The following is a 14,235-nucleotide window of genomic DNA, read 5'->3' as shown; positions in this document are numbered from 1 at the left end:
ACTTCATTAACTTTGTTGAGATGAAAACTGAGACAAATTGGCCAACAGTTGGAATTCAACTGAGGATTGGAACAATAAAATGATTGCATTGCAGAATTAATTCTCATCCATCCTTAACCTCTGATCAAGCACCACCAGGGCATATAGTCATTATAGACGTATTATAGTTATGCTATTTAGCTCTCTTTAGTTTTGGGCGGCAGGCTCATTTAGCTCTGTAGAAGCTAGTTTAAAAAAGTCTGCATGGAGTACAACTTTTAAGCCAGTAATGTATAAAATGATAATCAATTAATCTATCATAAAGAGTTCTCTGGTAGAGTCGTAATATGATTAGATCTTTCAACTGTAAATATTGTCCTGTTGCTTAAATTTCTTGAGATATTTTATAAAACATCATTCTGAAGAATTTAGTCTGATTGCGCAGCATCTTGGGCAACTTACCAGTATCTTCAGACTGGAATTTGGTAGAGAGAAACTGTGCTGATGCTCATTTTACATGTATGTATTATGTTTCTTTGTCATGTAACTTAGGAATTAAACAGAGATCAATCAAATCATTACTAAACTGAATTACTGGTGTCAATATGAGTGACTAAACCCGAAGACTGTGTTAGGTAACATTACTAAAACATGTCCCAGTAGAATTCACAAAATATTTTTTAATATTCAAATAAGATGGTATTTCTTGAAGACTTTTAGAAATGAAGGAATATCATCAGTAGTTATAATAAACATGGGGGTGGGGTTCCAGGACCACGCACATTGGTGTATTCTTTAGTTGTATTAGCTATATTTTATGGAAAACTTTCATTAACTACTTTAATTAGCACACTGGCTTTATTTACATGCAACCTTCCCTTACTACCACATATCTAAAGAGCGTATGTGCACACAACACATCTGCACATGTACTATAGTATATGTGTGTACTACTCTACATTAAAAAATTTAACCTCTGTTAATGGCACCAATTTTCACTTCACCTTACTCAGTATTTATTTGTTACCTGACTAGTTTTGTTGTTATTTATTCTAATTATCTTCATTGCTGCCACAGCCCTGAAAAGTAATTATTGATTTTGTACTTCAATGTGAATGAATTATTAAAAGAAATCTTATCAGCTACAATCAGCTATTAACATCATTGACAGGGTCTTGAGAAGTGCAACGTAAAACTAAACCGATTTTCCCTCTGGCTCATTGATATAAACATGAGCCACATTTCCAAGATATATTTGTCGACACAAAAACATTAACAAGTTTATGAATATAAGTCTCAAAGCACTTCTAGTATTAAACATTGAAATATATGTAATCTACGAATACAATTTTGAAAGATTAATAAAGCCAGTAAGGATTTTTACTTAAAGAACAAACCTAAAGTTTGTTATGTAGGTGTTAAGCATATAATGATTGCATCTTAGAATGATATTCGTGCTAAAAAAATAATAATGACTAGTTTTTGTTTACCTGTGTTTTACTAAATTAGAAATAGCACTTGGTTGGATACTGTGATGTTTCTAGTTGGTCCAATTAGCAGAACACCCTGCTATGTATTTTGTCCAACATGCTAACAATTCTGTCAACTCACTGCCCTGAATTGTATATATTATATGAAATATATATTATATAGTATAGATAACGTATATGTATATAACTGGTACTCTGTTGATTACGATGACAAAGGTTCCAGTTGATTCAATCAATGGAACAGCCTACTCAGGAAATTAATGTGCAAGTGAGCCACTTGCACATTAATTTCCTGAGTAGGCTCCACAGACATGCATACTCATAACGTAGTTCTCAAGCAGAATGTGACAAAGCTGGCCCTTCAGATTACAGGTACATCTCACTTTTGCCAGCTGAGTGGACTGGAATAAAGTGCCTCGCTCAAGGACACAATGCACTGCTGGGAATCAAACTTGCAACCTTATGGTTGTGAACAGAATACCCCTATCCACTAAGCCATGCATCAAAGAAGTAATAAAGAGAAAATAAAGCAAGTAAATATTCAGTTTGACAGCCATACACTTTGTTAATTTAATCCTGCACTGGTTTGTTCATGTCTGTTGGCCTTTATGAATAGTATTTCTTCTGTTGCAATGAACAAATAAGTAGGACAATGGATCCTGTCTCTTGGATCATTAGTTTGCTTCCTATTGCACTACTAATCTCAGGCAAGGCAATTTGTTCTCTCTCAAAGGCCTCATATTCATTTATAAAGTTTATTTTTAAGGTAAGCTCTTTGTAAAAAAACAAAAAAGGTCTATGATTACATTTCCCAGTTTTGATTTCTGGATATAAGTTCATCTAATCTCTCTGAGATTATAAATTTCACAAAATTCCTGTTTCTCTATGGTTAAGTTTGTGATATTGTCCCTAAAATAGAAATTATCATCATTGTTTCAAACAAAAGTCACTACAGTAGATGACCAAGTCAATAGTGCAGGCTGGTGATGCAGAAGATCAGCAGTTTGTACCCTATCACTTGTGTTACATTGCGTGTGGTACAAAAAAAAAAAAAAAAAAAATCAGCAGAAAGATGAGGTAAAAAGCAAACAAACAGGATGTATTAAGTTGATGCTCAGGAAATTAGAAAAAGTCTTTACTGTTTCAAGCCTATGCTCTTGTACAGAAAAGCTTGAGAAAAATGAGGAAAAGAACAAGCATGTCTTGATTAGATGGTCATTACATGCTAAAAAAGGAAAATAGTTCATGGATAAGACACTTGTTCTTTCATATGGTGTCCTTGGAAAATCCAATTGGTGTATATAACCTCAGCTTCATGGATTGTTTTGGGATTGAAGGAGTTTGGATGTGCAACACCAGCTGGTCTCTGTCCTATTGGAATACTCAACAGGCTGTGTACCTAACGGATTCCCCTCTGTTGCAAGGTGACTCTAAGTTAATACATACTGAATTAATTCACTGCAGTAGACACCCTTAGTTTTTGAAAATCAAGTATTCTATTTTCTTGCTGGACTGAATTATTGTAATGAGAAACCTAGTTATAGTAGACCAACATCCTAAGGGAAGGTTTTTCTTGCATATATTTGGTGCTGTAGATAAGAGTTAAACATCAGTGACTTGGATCTTTGTCAAAGATTAGTTTTTTAGCACCATTACTACTGCTGCTGCTATTATTATTATTGCTAACACCCTATCCACTTAGATGCCATGTTGGTGAAAGTCTAAGGATCCAAATTAATAATTAAAAACCATCAATTAATTTGTCAAATATGCAAATTAATTAAAATAGTGTCTGCTAACTACCAACTAGTGTTCATATTTGTTATAGCAATTACCATCAAGCTACTTAGATGACCATATCTGGATATTAAAATTGAATATTAGTGGCCATGTAATTAGAACTAATAACTGGAACTAAATCTCTCTCCCTTTCTTAGACTGAGTAAAGCAAATATGAGATGAAGTTTATTAATCGTTATGTGTTTATATTTAAAATTAATTTAACATAATTTTTAAAACTTGAATCTTGTGTAGGAATCACTTGCTAATTATTTCTAATGAGAGTTGGTAATTAGTGTTCTTATTTGCTTTTAGTTTTAGTGTTTCCTTTATATTCTAACTAGATATAAAAATTTACCTAGTTTGAACTCTAAATACAGATTTTAGGTTTCTTTTGTTTGTATTTTCAAAACTAATGAAATACAGCATTGAATTAATAAATAATAATAATGGTACTAATTTCTTACATTGACACATTTTGGGTGATAGAATTATCCATGAAAATTGACTACAGTACTTCACTGGTATTTGTTTCCTGAATTGAAGCCTTTTTTTTATTTGCAAGTTGACTTCAGTTTAACTTAGGATGCCTAAATTAATTACAAACTTAATGGAAAGACATTTTAAAATTCTTCCATTATCTACATTATTGAGAACAAATTCAAGATTCTGTCTGGTAATTAGGAAATCGTATAACATTCAGTCAATTTATAAAGTCATTTTGTGTTTTGCTCACTTTTATAGTTATCTACTATATTCTTAATTGTACCCTCCCTTCTCTTTCTGCCCAAACATTGATAATTTTTCTCATAGAACACCATGCCTTTGGAATTCCTTCCTTGCTCACATTTTTCTTGCAGCCATCATCTAGTAGCTGTTCAAGAGGAACAAAATGAAATTGATCTTATAAGTCTCACATGGCCTGCCATGAGCATTAGCACAGCCCCTTCTTCCTAATATACAAACACTAGGTCATTGTCATATATCTATCACAGGGTTGATACAGTCATTAGGTGTATGGACTTTGTCTTTCACCCTTTTAAAGTTCAGTATTATTTTAGCTTGATATAACATCTCATGCATACTGATATATATATATATATATATATATATAAAATAAATCTCTGAATGAGGTATAAACAGTAGCTGCATGACATCATGAAATATATTTACCACCTAAATGTGGCTAACCCTTAAGGGTTGATACTACTGTAGTCCTTTGCAAATACTGATAGGGCACAGATAGTGTCAGTATCCAGCTGGAGAAGATGTCTTCCTGGACCTACAATAGCATCAACCCTTAAGGGTTAACAACATTTAGGTGGCATATATATATATATATATATTCCAAGATTATAGAATTGCTAGAGCTTATATATAAATTAATGTTACATAAGAAACCTAATTAGTTCTAGAGTAAATTTTATATTAGAAATGGATCTCCACTCCCTGTGTAGTTTGTGATACATGTATGAAAAATTGTACTTGAATGTTAATGAGAGTCTGATTTGCAACATTTAATTTAGGAATATAGAAAAATTTTAAAGAAATGGTCTTGACATCTGGGCATCCATGACATCAGGGCTATAATGTAGATGAAATCAACATCCAGTGTATATGTGGAGTAAATTTCATAGATAGGTGGGTATCAGTCATGTTAAGACAAGAAGTTATTTGAATGAAACAGTAAAAGCTGATTCTGTAGTTGGTCATATTGTCTCAATAGCAATAAGAGAACAAGAAGGAAATTTCTATAAACATAGCCTGTCAGTATTATAAACTATCTTGAAGTATTTCACCATGCTGCACCTGGAATCTCTGTCCTATATAAATTTTTGTAATCCTCCCTTTCATGTTGTATATCTCTGCTAATAATATCAATTTAGTTGAATGGTCTTCATTCACTATCGGATACAGAAATCTCCAACTATAGCATTTGATACGGCTTACATAATGACAATAGCCAGCAAAGTTTATTCCATGAGCAACAATAATAGGGATGAGTGGAATGTGTCTCTAAATTTCCTCTTTAGTCTTAATATTGTATTTTATGTTTTGTGCCTTTATATTCTAATAGATATTACTGTCTGAAGCCATTGAAGTCATTAATAAATAACTATACCTTGTTGTTTAAAAGGATTTAGTTGAGTTTGCCTGCATCTGTGTGTATGTGTGTGTGTTCCACAGCATCAATTCTTTGGCACTTAAGACCCTATTTTTTCTGTTATTTTAGTCACCTGTATTTAGTACCCTGCACATTATTTTTACTCAAAGATGTTTTCTGTTCCTTCTGTTATTTTCCCCCTGTGGCTACATTAAAAACCAGAATTGGTAACTTTGTAAATTTGTATTTTGTACCAGTTTTGAAACCCGTTCTTTTCCCCTTTTCTTCTTCATAGTATTTCTGTTAAAATGTTTTGTCAATTACTAGTATAATACAAAGTTGATAAATTATTTTATTAGTTATTTTTTAATATTTTTCAAAACTTTGTTTAATGATTTTAAAATATATGATAAAGAAACTTAACCACAAAATAATTTAGTTTTGCTTTATTTCTGCTGTAAATTTCCCCTGCAAGAATTTAATTTTAAAGAAAATTAGCAAATAAATAAAATGCAGTAAAACAACAATTCAAATTTTTTTGTAATAAATTTCAACGAAGTGATTTTGATAAAAATCATAATTTATAAGTTTTACTTCGAAATTGTAGAGACTAGCTTATTTTTATGCATTATACACAAAATTAAGATAGCTGCAATCTTTTTGATTAATTATTCTCTTATATTAATGTCAGCTTTAAAGTATAATTTTAGATTATCTTAAAACTACTTAAGGGATTTACATAATTTTAATTTAAATGTTGTAGGATTCTATTCTAAAAGAAAGAAAAACTACTTGTTTATGAAAATGTCTAGGGCATTTCCAACAGCTTACTGATGGTGGTTAGACACACATTTTAATCCATCATAAAACCATCACTTTTACCCACAGTGCTTCATGTCTTTCATCAAACCGTTTACCAGCCTGTCCATCAAAGAAACCGAAGAATAAGACAACTGAACAAAAATATTGTGCGAGGTCACCAACTAAAGCTGAAAAGGCTAAACCACCTCCACAAACTCTTTCAGACTTCAAGAAATGGTTCCAGTCAAGGTGTTTATGATTTTCTAAGACAGGAAAAGAACTTTTCTCTGTCTACATTTAAAAAAACCAAAAATTGATCACATATTCAACGAACTGCACATTTGCCAACAAAATATAGCTTTTTTCCCCCACTAGTTGCAAGTAGCACAGCTGTGTTCATATGTGTATCACGGATTCACACACAACCTTGTTTAGTTAACAAAGCTGTTAATAGAAAGTAATTTTATCAGCTTTCCTTGCAAGCATATTCATCTCACATTTTTGCTTTATCGAAATACATTTGCTTTAACAAATATTGGAGTTTGTTTTAATGTTGTGATAAAAGAACGCTTTCATAATTCTTTGTTATCTGTTCACAAAAGACGAGGCTCTGATTAACTACCTTAGTAAAACTACATAAAATTAAGAATCTATGCTACAAGTAAAAGTGTAGAATTAAACATATAGATTTATTTAGTTAAATAACTGTAAACAGTTTATATTTGATGTTTAGTCACTAAAAGCTAGCACCTCACACCACCCTGTTTCTTTTTTGTTTCTTTTTGTTTTTTGCTCTTTTTTTGTTTTATGTTTCCTTTCATTTCCATCAATGCTCTCCTAAATAAGTAAGCCCTTTTTAATTTTTTTCTTTTTTTTAATGCATGTCAGTATCTTATTAAAGTAACTTGTTAATATACTTTTATATAATTTATGCTTAAAGAATTATTTGTCCAATTATTATAAAAATAAAATAGTGAAAATGGGAGTGTTCTTTTACTTTCTGTTACCAAAAGTTTAAATTGGTTTTTGGAGGCAGCTTAACCATGTTATGGATTACTTCATCATAATATTAATAGTTGTCCATACATCAAAATCTATTAATTATATTACTTAGAATTTTTAGATATTAAAAGCAACTTATAATTATCTAATTTTATATTATTAGAAATATTAATTATAAAGAACTGTATTGTTATTTTAAATACATTCAAATTTTTATGTATGCCAGTTTTTTTATGATTTTTACCTGATATATTTACATTTTTAATATAACTAATTTGTTCAATAAATCTAAAATGACTGTCTATTCTTATTTCACATTCATGCAATAGAATCTAGAGATGATTGTAGCACATTGATTGAAAGAAATAACTTTCACTGATAATTGTTTAATCCTGTCAGATCACACATTTACTGTGTAAACTAACAAAGCTCTCTCTGACACACACTCTATCATCTCTGGTGTGCTCCAAGGTTCAGTTTTGTCTGCCACACTCTTCCTTATACACATCAACAAAGTATTAGCCTTTATTGCAGCTGCACCTATGCAAGATGATACCACCATTATTTTACCCCTAACCTCCTGCACCCCAGAATAGCCATATGCATTTTAGTCTTGACATCAAACCTACGCTAACATCATGAAAAGAGACCTCAGAAATTGTTTATACAGATTGAGTCAAAAAAGTTTTTGTATTTCAAGTTTTAATTAGTAGTTCAAATAAATAATCCATGGTTTGGAAAAGGTAATCATCTGATGGTACAAGGTCAGGACAGTAGGCAGTGTAAGACAGCACTTCCAGCCCCTCAAGTCCCTCAAGTTTGCACTTGGCCACTTTGGTAGTGTGTGCTGGGACTTTGTCATACTGTAGGAGCACACATCTTCAATTGACCTATACATATTGCAGTTGTTGAGCATAAAATTTACCATCCACAGCATGTCCATTTGGGATTTGGTCAAAGTGTACAACATTCCCTTGAAATTGCACCAAACACATATGACCTTCTCTTCAAACCGCCTTTATTTCACAATGAGTCTGAAGCCTGGCCTTAAAGAAGGTACTGATTCCTCTTATTAGGATTGTGAGAATAGATCTATTTTTCATCCTCAATTTCAATTTGACACCAAAAGCAGGCACCTCGAGAGTTTGTTGGGAATGAGAACCCAGGTTTGAAATTTCCCCAAGACACCTGATGAAGGCTGGAGGGTATATCAGCTGAAACGTCAACAACAAACAAGATGAGAACAAATATCCGTCAAATGTAAATAATTGTTAGCATTTTTTACATTATTTACATTTTGACGGATTTTGTCCTCATCTTGTTTGTTGTTAACACGTTTCGGTTGATATACCCTCCAGCCTTCATCAAGTGTCTTGGGGAAATTTCGAACCTGGGTTTTCATTCCAAAGGTATTTTTCGATGTTATTATTTAATACTATTATTATTCAGGTCACTGCCTGGAATCGAACTCGGAATCTTGGAGTTAGTAGCCTGCACTCTTAACCACTTCGCCATATGCGACAGAAGGTCTCCAAGATTCCGAGTTCGATTCCAGGCAGTGACCTGAATAATAATAATAATAATAGTAATAAATAGTAACATCGAAAAATACCTTAGGAATGAAAACTCAGGTTCGAAATTTCCCCAAGACACTTAATGAAGGCTGGAGGGTATATCAGCCGAAATGTGTCAACAAACAAGATGAGGACAAAATCTGTCAAAATGTAAATAATGTCTCATCTCTTAAATATAGAACTGTGTTGTTAGCATTTATTCGCAAATGTTCGCATGTCATTGATCCTGGTCATCGGTCAGTTCATGAAGAGCTTCTTGACAGCGTCTGTTCACAAGGGAGGCTGAGCTTATGAAAGTGTCGATTGATTATGCTTTGTGAAGGACCATGTTCTGCCAACTATGTATGAGTGCTTGTGCTGGGATGTTACTCAACCATTCCAAACAAGGCTACATCTTCCACAACAGAAGATCTTCCTGATCTTGGTTTGTCTTTGAGGCTGGTTTCACCTTTGTTGAAATGTCTGGACCAGTTTTGTTCTACACATTTACTGACAGTTCCTGGGCCTCCCACACTGTTCATTTCTTTTGTCACTACCCTTGCACTCATTCCTTTTTTTCCACATGTAGCATCAAATGGCCCTAGTAGCATTTTTCACCACTCATTATCAAAGCTGTAAAATAAAAAAATAATTAATGATTATATATTATATATGGAAATAAAAAAAACTTAGCAACAATTGGGCAAAAAGTTGTATAAAATTACTGATATTACATGGACTTTACATTAATAATCCCAAGTTGCCAAAAATCACAAGTGGAAATCTTAAAACTTTTTACTCAGCCGCGCGCGCGTGTGTGTGTGTGCATTGAGACATATATATGCACACACGCATATATACACACATACATACATACATACATACATACATATGTGCATGTTTGTCTCCTTATCTTGATTATGCAATATTTGTAAACAAACATCACCTTATTATACAAGTGACATCAGTCATTTCCAATCTCCTATGGAAACATATCTAGTGATAGGAAAATATTGTCTTGTTTGGAAACAGGTGAGAGTTGGTGAAAGGAAGAGCATCCAGCCATAGAAAATCTTGACAAAAGATACTGCACCTATTTCTGCTGCCTCATACATAAGCTTTTATAGATTCTTTTAGAACAATCACATTTGTTTCCAAAATCCTTCACTATCACCCTAAGTAATATGCCTGTTTTTAAAAAAGACCTAAACTTTTCATATTTGACTAATTTTTATCTAAAAAATGTTTTTGCATGAAATTGCAATTATCAGGTGATAGTTATTGTAAAGTAGCTTTAAATTACATTTAATCAGTTTTTCTTATTATTTCCCTTCACTCTTTGTCCTTCTGCCTCTATTCTGTGAATATGCCCCCCCCCCCACCACTCCATAAGATGCACCTCAGATTATTTCTTATTGTTCTTTCATTTTCAAAAGTTAATTTCTTTTCTTTGTTCTACTGCTGTCTCACCATTTGTAGCTTCTTATCAAATTATTCCCTATCATGTGTTGATAACCTTGGAGCTATCATAGCTTCTAGGCGATTTCAGTTTCTCTCCACAATGTCATTTACTATTTCCTTGCTGTGTAGTCCACTCACATAACTCTGTTCACTCCAAAAATAGATTTAATACTTTGAAGATGGATAAAGACACATCTTCATCTAGTGCTTTATCAGCTTTGCTAAAATATTTATCTTTTCCTTTTATGTTTTTGTGGATTTTAAATTTCTACACCATCAAAATTCATGTCCGCTGTTAATAGATAGAATATTGATGAACATTAAGAACCATCCTTGACTAAATAGATTGTTAAGCAAGTTCTTCTGTAATGGATGTGAGCCTGTTTTGATAACACATATTTTACTCTAGAATGCCTAAAGGATACATATTTTACTCTAGAATGCCTAAAGGATCCCTAATGGAGAAAATAATTTGTTGGTCTTTTTCAGCATATTTAAGGGTAAGACATATGTTTAATGTAAAAATATTAAATTTTCTTACAATGTGTATGTGTGTGTGTGTGTGTGTGTGTTGCTATGGCACTCAGTTTGGGTGCACAGATCAGAGACACCTGTTATTTTGTAAATCCTTATTAATTGATGTTATACTCTGTACTGGTCTCTTCGTTCATATGAGAGTCTGGAGAAAAAACATCAGACAATTGACATTCACATCTCCCTGTTTCTGGACATACTATATACTCTGAAGTTTGAGTACTTTGAGTTCTAATGACTAGTTATTGGTACTGCTATTGTTAAGTGGAATCATATTGTGTTTGTGCTTGTATACGTGTGTGTATATATATGTATGTATATTTGTGTGTGTGTATTTGTGTGTGTGTGTGTGTGTGTGTATGTATATTTGCGTGTGTATTTATATGTATGTATATTTGTGTGTGTGTGTATAATGTGTGTGAAGAATTTTAATTCTAGATGATGAAATGAACAGGCTTTATTCCGACTCACTAATGTTCTGGTGCATCTGTAAAAGAAGTCCTACTGTATTTGGTAGCCAATACTTGTAGAGGAGCTTTGGAAAGCACACAAAACTATTACTCAGATAATATTAAATATACTGTGTATATGTACTTATGTGTGTATGTATACTGTGCATGTGTATTTGTGATTACGTGTGTGTGTGTATGTGTGTATATATATGTGTGTGTGTATAGTTATGTAAGTATATATATTTATGTACGTATATGTATGCATATGTTTGTGTGTATACATCATCATTTTAATGTCTACTTTTCCATGCTTACATGGCTCAGATAGAATTGTTTGCGGTAGATTTTCTGTGACTAGATGCCTTTTCTTTTGCTGACCCTCATCTCCCAAACAGGCTAATATATTTCCATGGCCAGACCTGCTTCAGGAAAGATTGACAAAGAATGACGACTCTTGTATGATGCTGATGCTCATTTTACAACTATCATGTGATGCTGAGACTAGGAGACCCACCCACACACACTGGACTCTTCTCATTTTATATTTCCACAAGTCCAACCAGGAAGTGCTGTCCAGCCCTGGGCCATAGTAGAAGACACTTGTCGAAGGTGTTGTGAACTGTCAGACTCTGTGTGTGTGTGTGTGTGTGTGTGTGTGTGTGTGTGTGTATAAATATATATACACACATACACACATATATACACAGAACCAGAATAAATAGAAATATATACAGAGCAGAATCAGGCATTGACCCACATGAGTCTGCTTGACATGAACAAAATGATAGAGATACTTCTTTGTAACTTGCATATAGTGTATACATAGAAACTTAAAAAGCAGAATGATACAAACATATTGTGCAAGTCTTTTGTGGGTTTTAGCTTTTTAAACACAGGTGTCATGGGGTAGTCTGTATAGGGAAAGTTGTTTTTAGGAGAGGTGTAGGTTATTTCCTAAAATTTTTGTAGAGTATTCTTCCTTTGCCTTTCATTGATCATTTCCTTCCATCATTTTGAAAGAAAGAAGTATTTTAACTATTGAACATATACATCTTGCCATATTAAATAGGATATTCCTTTTGATGTGTGATGGGTGGCATATCTAAAATCTAAGTATTGGTGTGTGTCTATTCTTGCTGTAGAAATTGGTTGCAATTGTTTCATTTTCCTTAAGGAAGTTCCTTTTTTTTATTTTTGTAGTGAACTAGATTAATTCATGAATGCTGTTTATATATTTAAGGAGTCTTTTTAAACTTCTTTTTTTCTGTTCTAAAATACAGAACATTTTTCCAGGAATCTTTTACAATTTCATTTTAAATAAGATTGGAAATTCTGGTTGAAAGTAATCTCATCATAGGGATTGAATTTTTTTCATCAAGCAATTCCAATATTAATGTTGCAAATGTGGGTGCAACTTTAGAGATCATTACTGTCTCATTTATTTGAAAGTAATATTGTTTATTGAAGGCCAAATGTCTATCCTGTACTCTACTGCTTCTAATCCTAATCTGTAATTGAGAAATTTAATTTAAATCTAGCCTCATCAGTCCAGGCAATTTTTGTTAGAATGCATGCATCTTTTACATATGTTGCCAATACCACCAACAAAACCTGACTCTTTGGTTCAGATCATCTTTATTAAAAGCATGGACTATTCTTGGAATGTACCTTTTCCAACGACAGTGCTTCAAAATGTGCTGTACACTTGATTTTGAAATTCCTATCTTACAACTTGCTTACTGCACAGATTATTTTGAACTCTATTCTTGTGCTCTTTCTTGCTTTATGGGGCTTGTTGATATCTGCAGTCTTCCAGAACATTTGTAGATGCTCTGAGTAATTCCTTATGCATCCAACTTATCTCTAATTTGAGTGATTGTAAGCTTCATAGGTGGATCTGTTTGAAATTCCCACCTACATTACTGCATTTCCTGACTTGCATTGGCACTTTTGAATTAATTTCCTTTGACTACAGCTTAGTCTGATTCCCTTCATTATTTTTAATGGGTTAAATCTGAAAATCCAGTCTCAGAAATTTGCCTTGATAGATTCCATCTGTTTCATGCAAGCTTGGAAAAGTGGATATTAAATGATTATGAAGTTACAGGTACAGGAGTGGCTGTGTGGTAAGTAGCTTGTTTAACAACCACATGGTTCCAGGTTCCATCCCACTGTGTGGCACCTTGGGCAAGCATCTACTATAGCCTCGGGCCGACCAAAGCCTTGTGAATGGATTTGGTAGACAGAAACTGAAAGAAGCCCGTTGTATATATATATATATATATATATATATATATATATATATATATATATGTATGTATATGTTTGTGTGTCTGTGTTTGTCCCCCCCAGCATCGCTTGACAACCGATGGTGGTGTGTTTACGCCCCCGTAACTTAGTCCTTCAGCAAAAGAGACCGATAGAATAAGTACTAGGCTTCCAAAGAATAAGTCCTGGGGTCGATTTGCTCTACTAAAAAAAAAGGCAGTGCTCCAGCATGGCTGCAGTCAAAGGACTGAAACAAGTAAGAATATATATTCTGATATTCATTGTGTCCCACTCATTCCCATCTCTGATCATTCCGTGCACTATTTTCACTCTAAAACACCTATTTACTCACCACCTTTTCTGTTTCTGTCTTATATATTCACCATGTACCTTTACCACTGCTCTCTCTTTCTCCCTCTCTCTTTTTCTCTCCAGATGTAACCATTTATTCACCTCTTCAGCAAGACACTTGCTTCTGTTCTATCCTACTTTCTTACCCATCCATACAATACCCTACTGAAATGAGATCTTGTCTTCTGAGTGCTTAGTGACCTCACCAGTGCTGGTGTCATGAACACAAAACACCCAGTACACTGTGAAGTAGTTGGTGTTAGGAAGAGCATCCAGCTGCAGAAACCATGCCAAAGCAGACATTGGAATTCAGTGCCACCCTTTACCTTGTCAGTTCATGTTGAACCATGTAACTAATGCCCTCATAGAAAAAGGGACATTAAATATTGATAGACACACACATACACACACAGTGTGAATATAAATATATATATATATGCATATGTGTATGTATGTTTATA

At 33.3% G+C, this 14,235-nt stretch overlaps 1 protein-coding gene across 33 annotated transcripts in view; it reads left to right on the top strand.

Annotated features, from left to right (window-relative positions):
- The window catches only part of LOC106869890 (echinoderm microtubule-associated protein-like 2), a 220,070-nt gene that overhangs the window by 121,671 nt on the left and 84,164 nt on the right, over positions 1–14,235 (top strand). For 12 of the 33 annotated variants that reach the window (XM_089359979.1, XM_089359974.1, XM_089359971.1 and 9 more), the window contains one exon: positions 6,241–6,402. The exons of the other annotated variants lie outside the window; for them this stretch is intronic. In XM_089359979.1, the coding sequence (XP_089216105.1) occupies positions 6,241–6,402 (162 nt within the window). The remainder of the gene's footprint in view (positions 1–6,240; positions 6,403–14,235) is intronic. 33 annotated transcript variants of the gene reach the window in all.

The sequence above is a fragment of the Octopus bimaculoides genome, chromosome 11 (genome assembly GCF_046866305.1).
Source record: "Octopus bimaculoides isolate indiv1 chromosome 11, ASM4686630v1, whole genome shotgun sequence".
NCBI lineage: Eukaryota > Metazoa > Mollusca > Cephalopoda > Octopoda > Octopodidae > Octopus > Octopus bimaculoides.
This window is presented reverse-complemented; position numbering and strand designations above follow the sequence as displayed.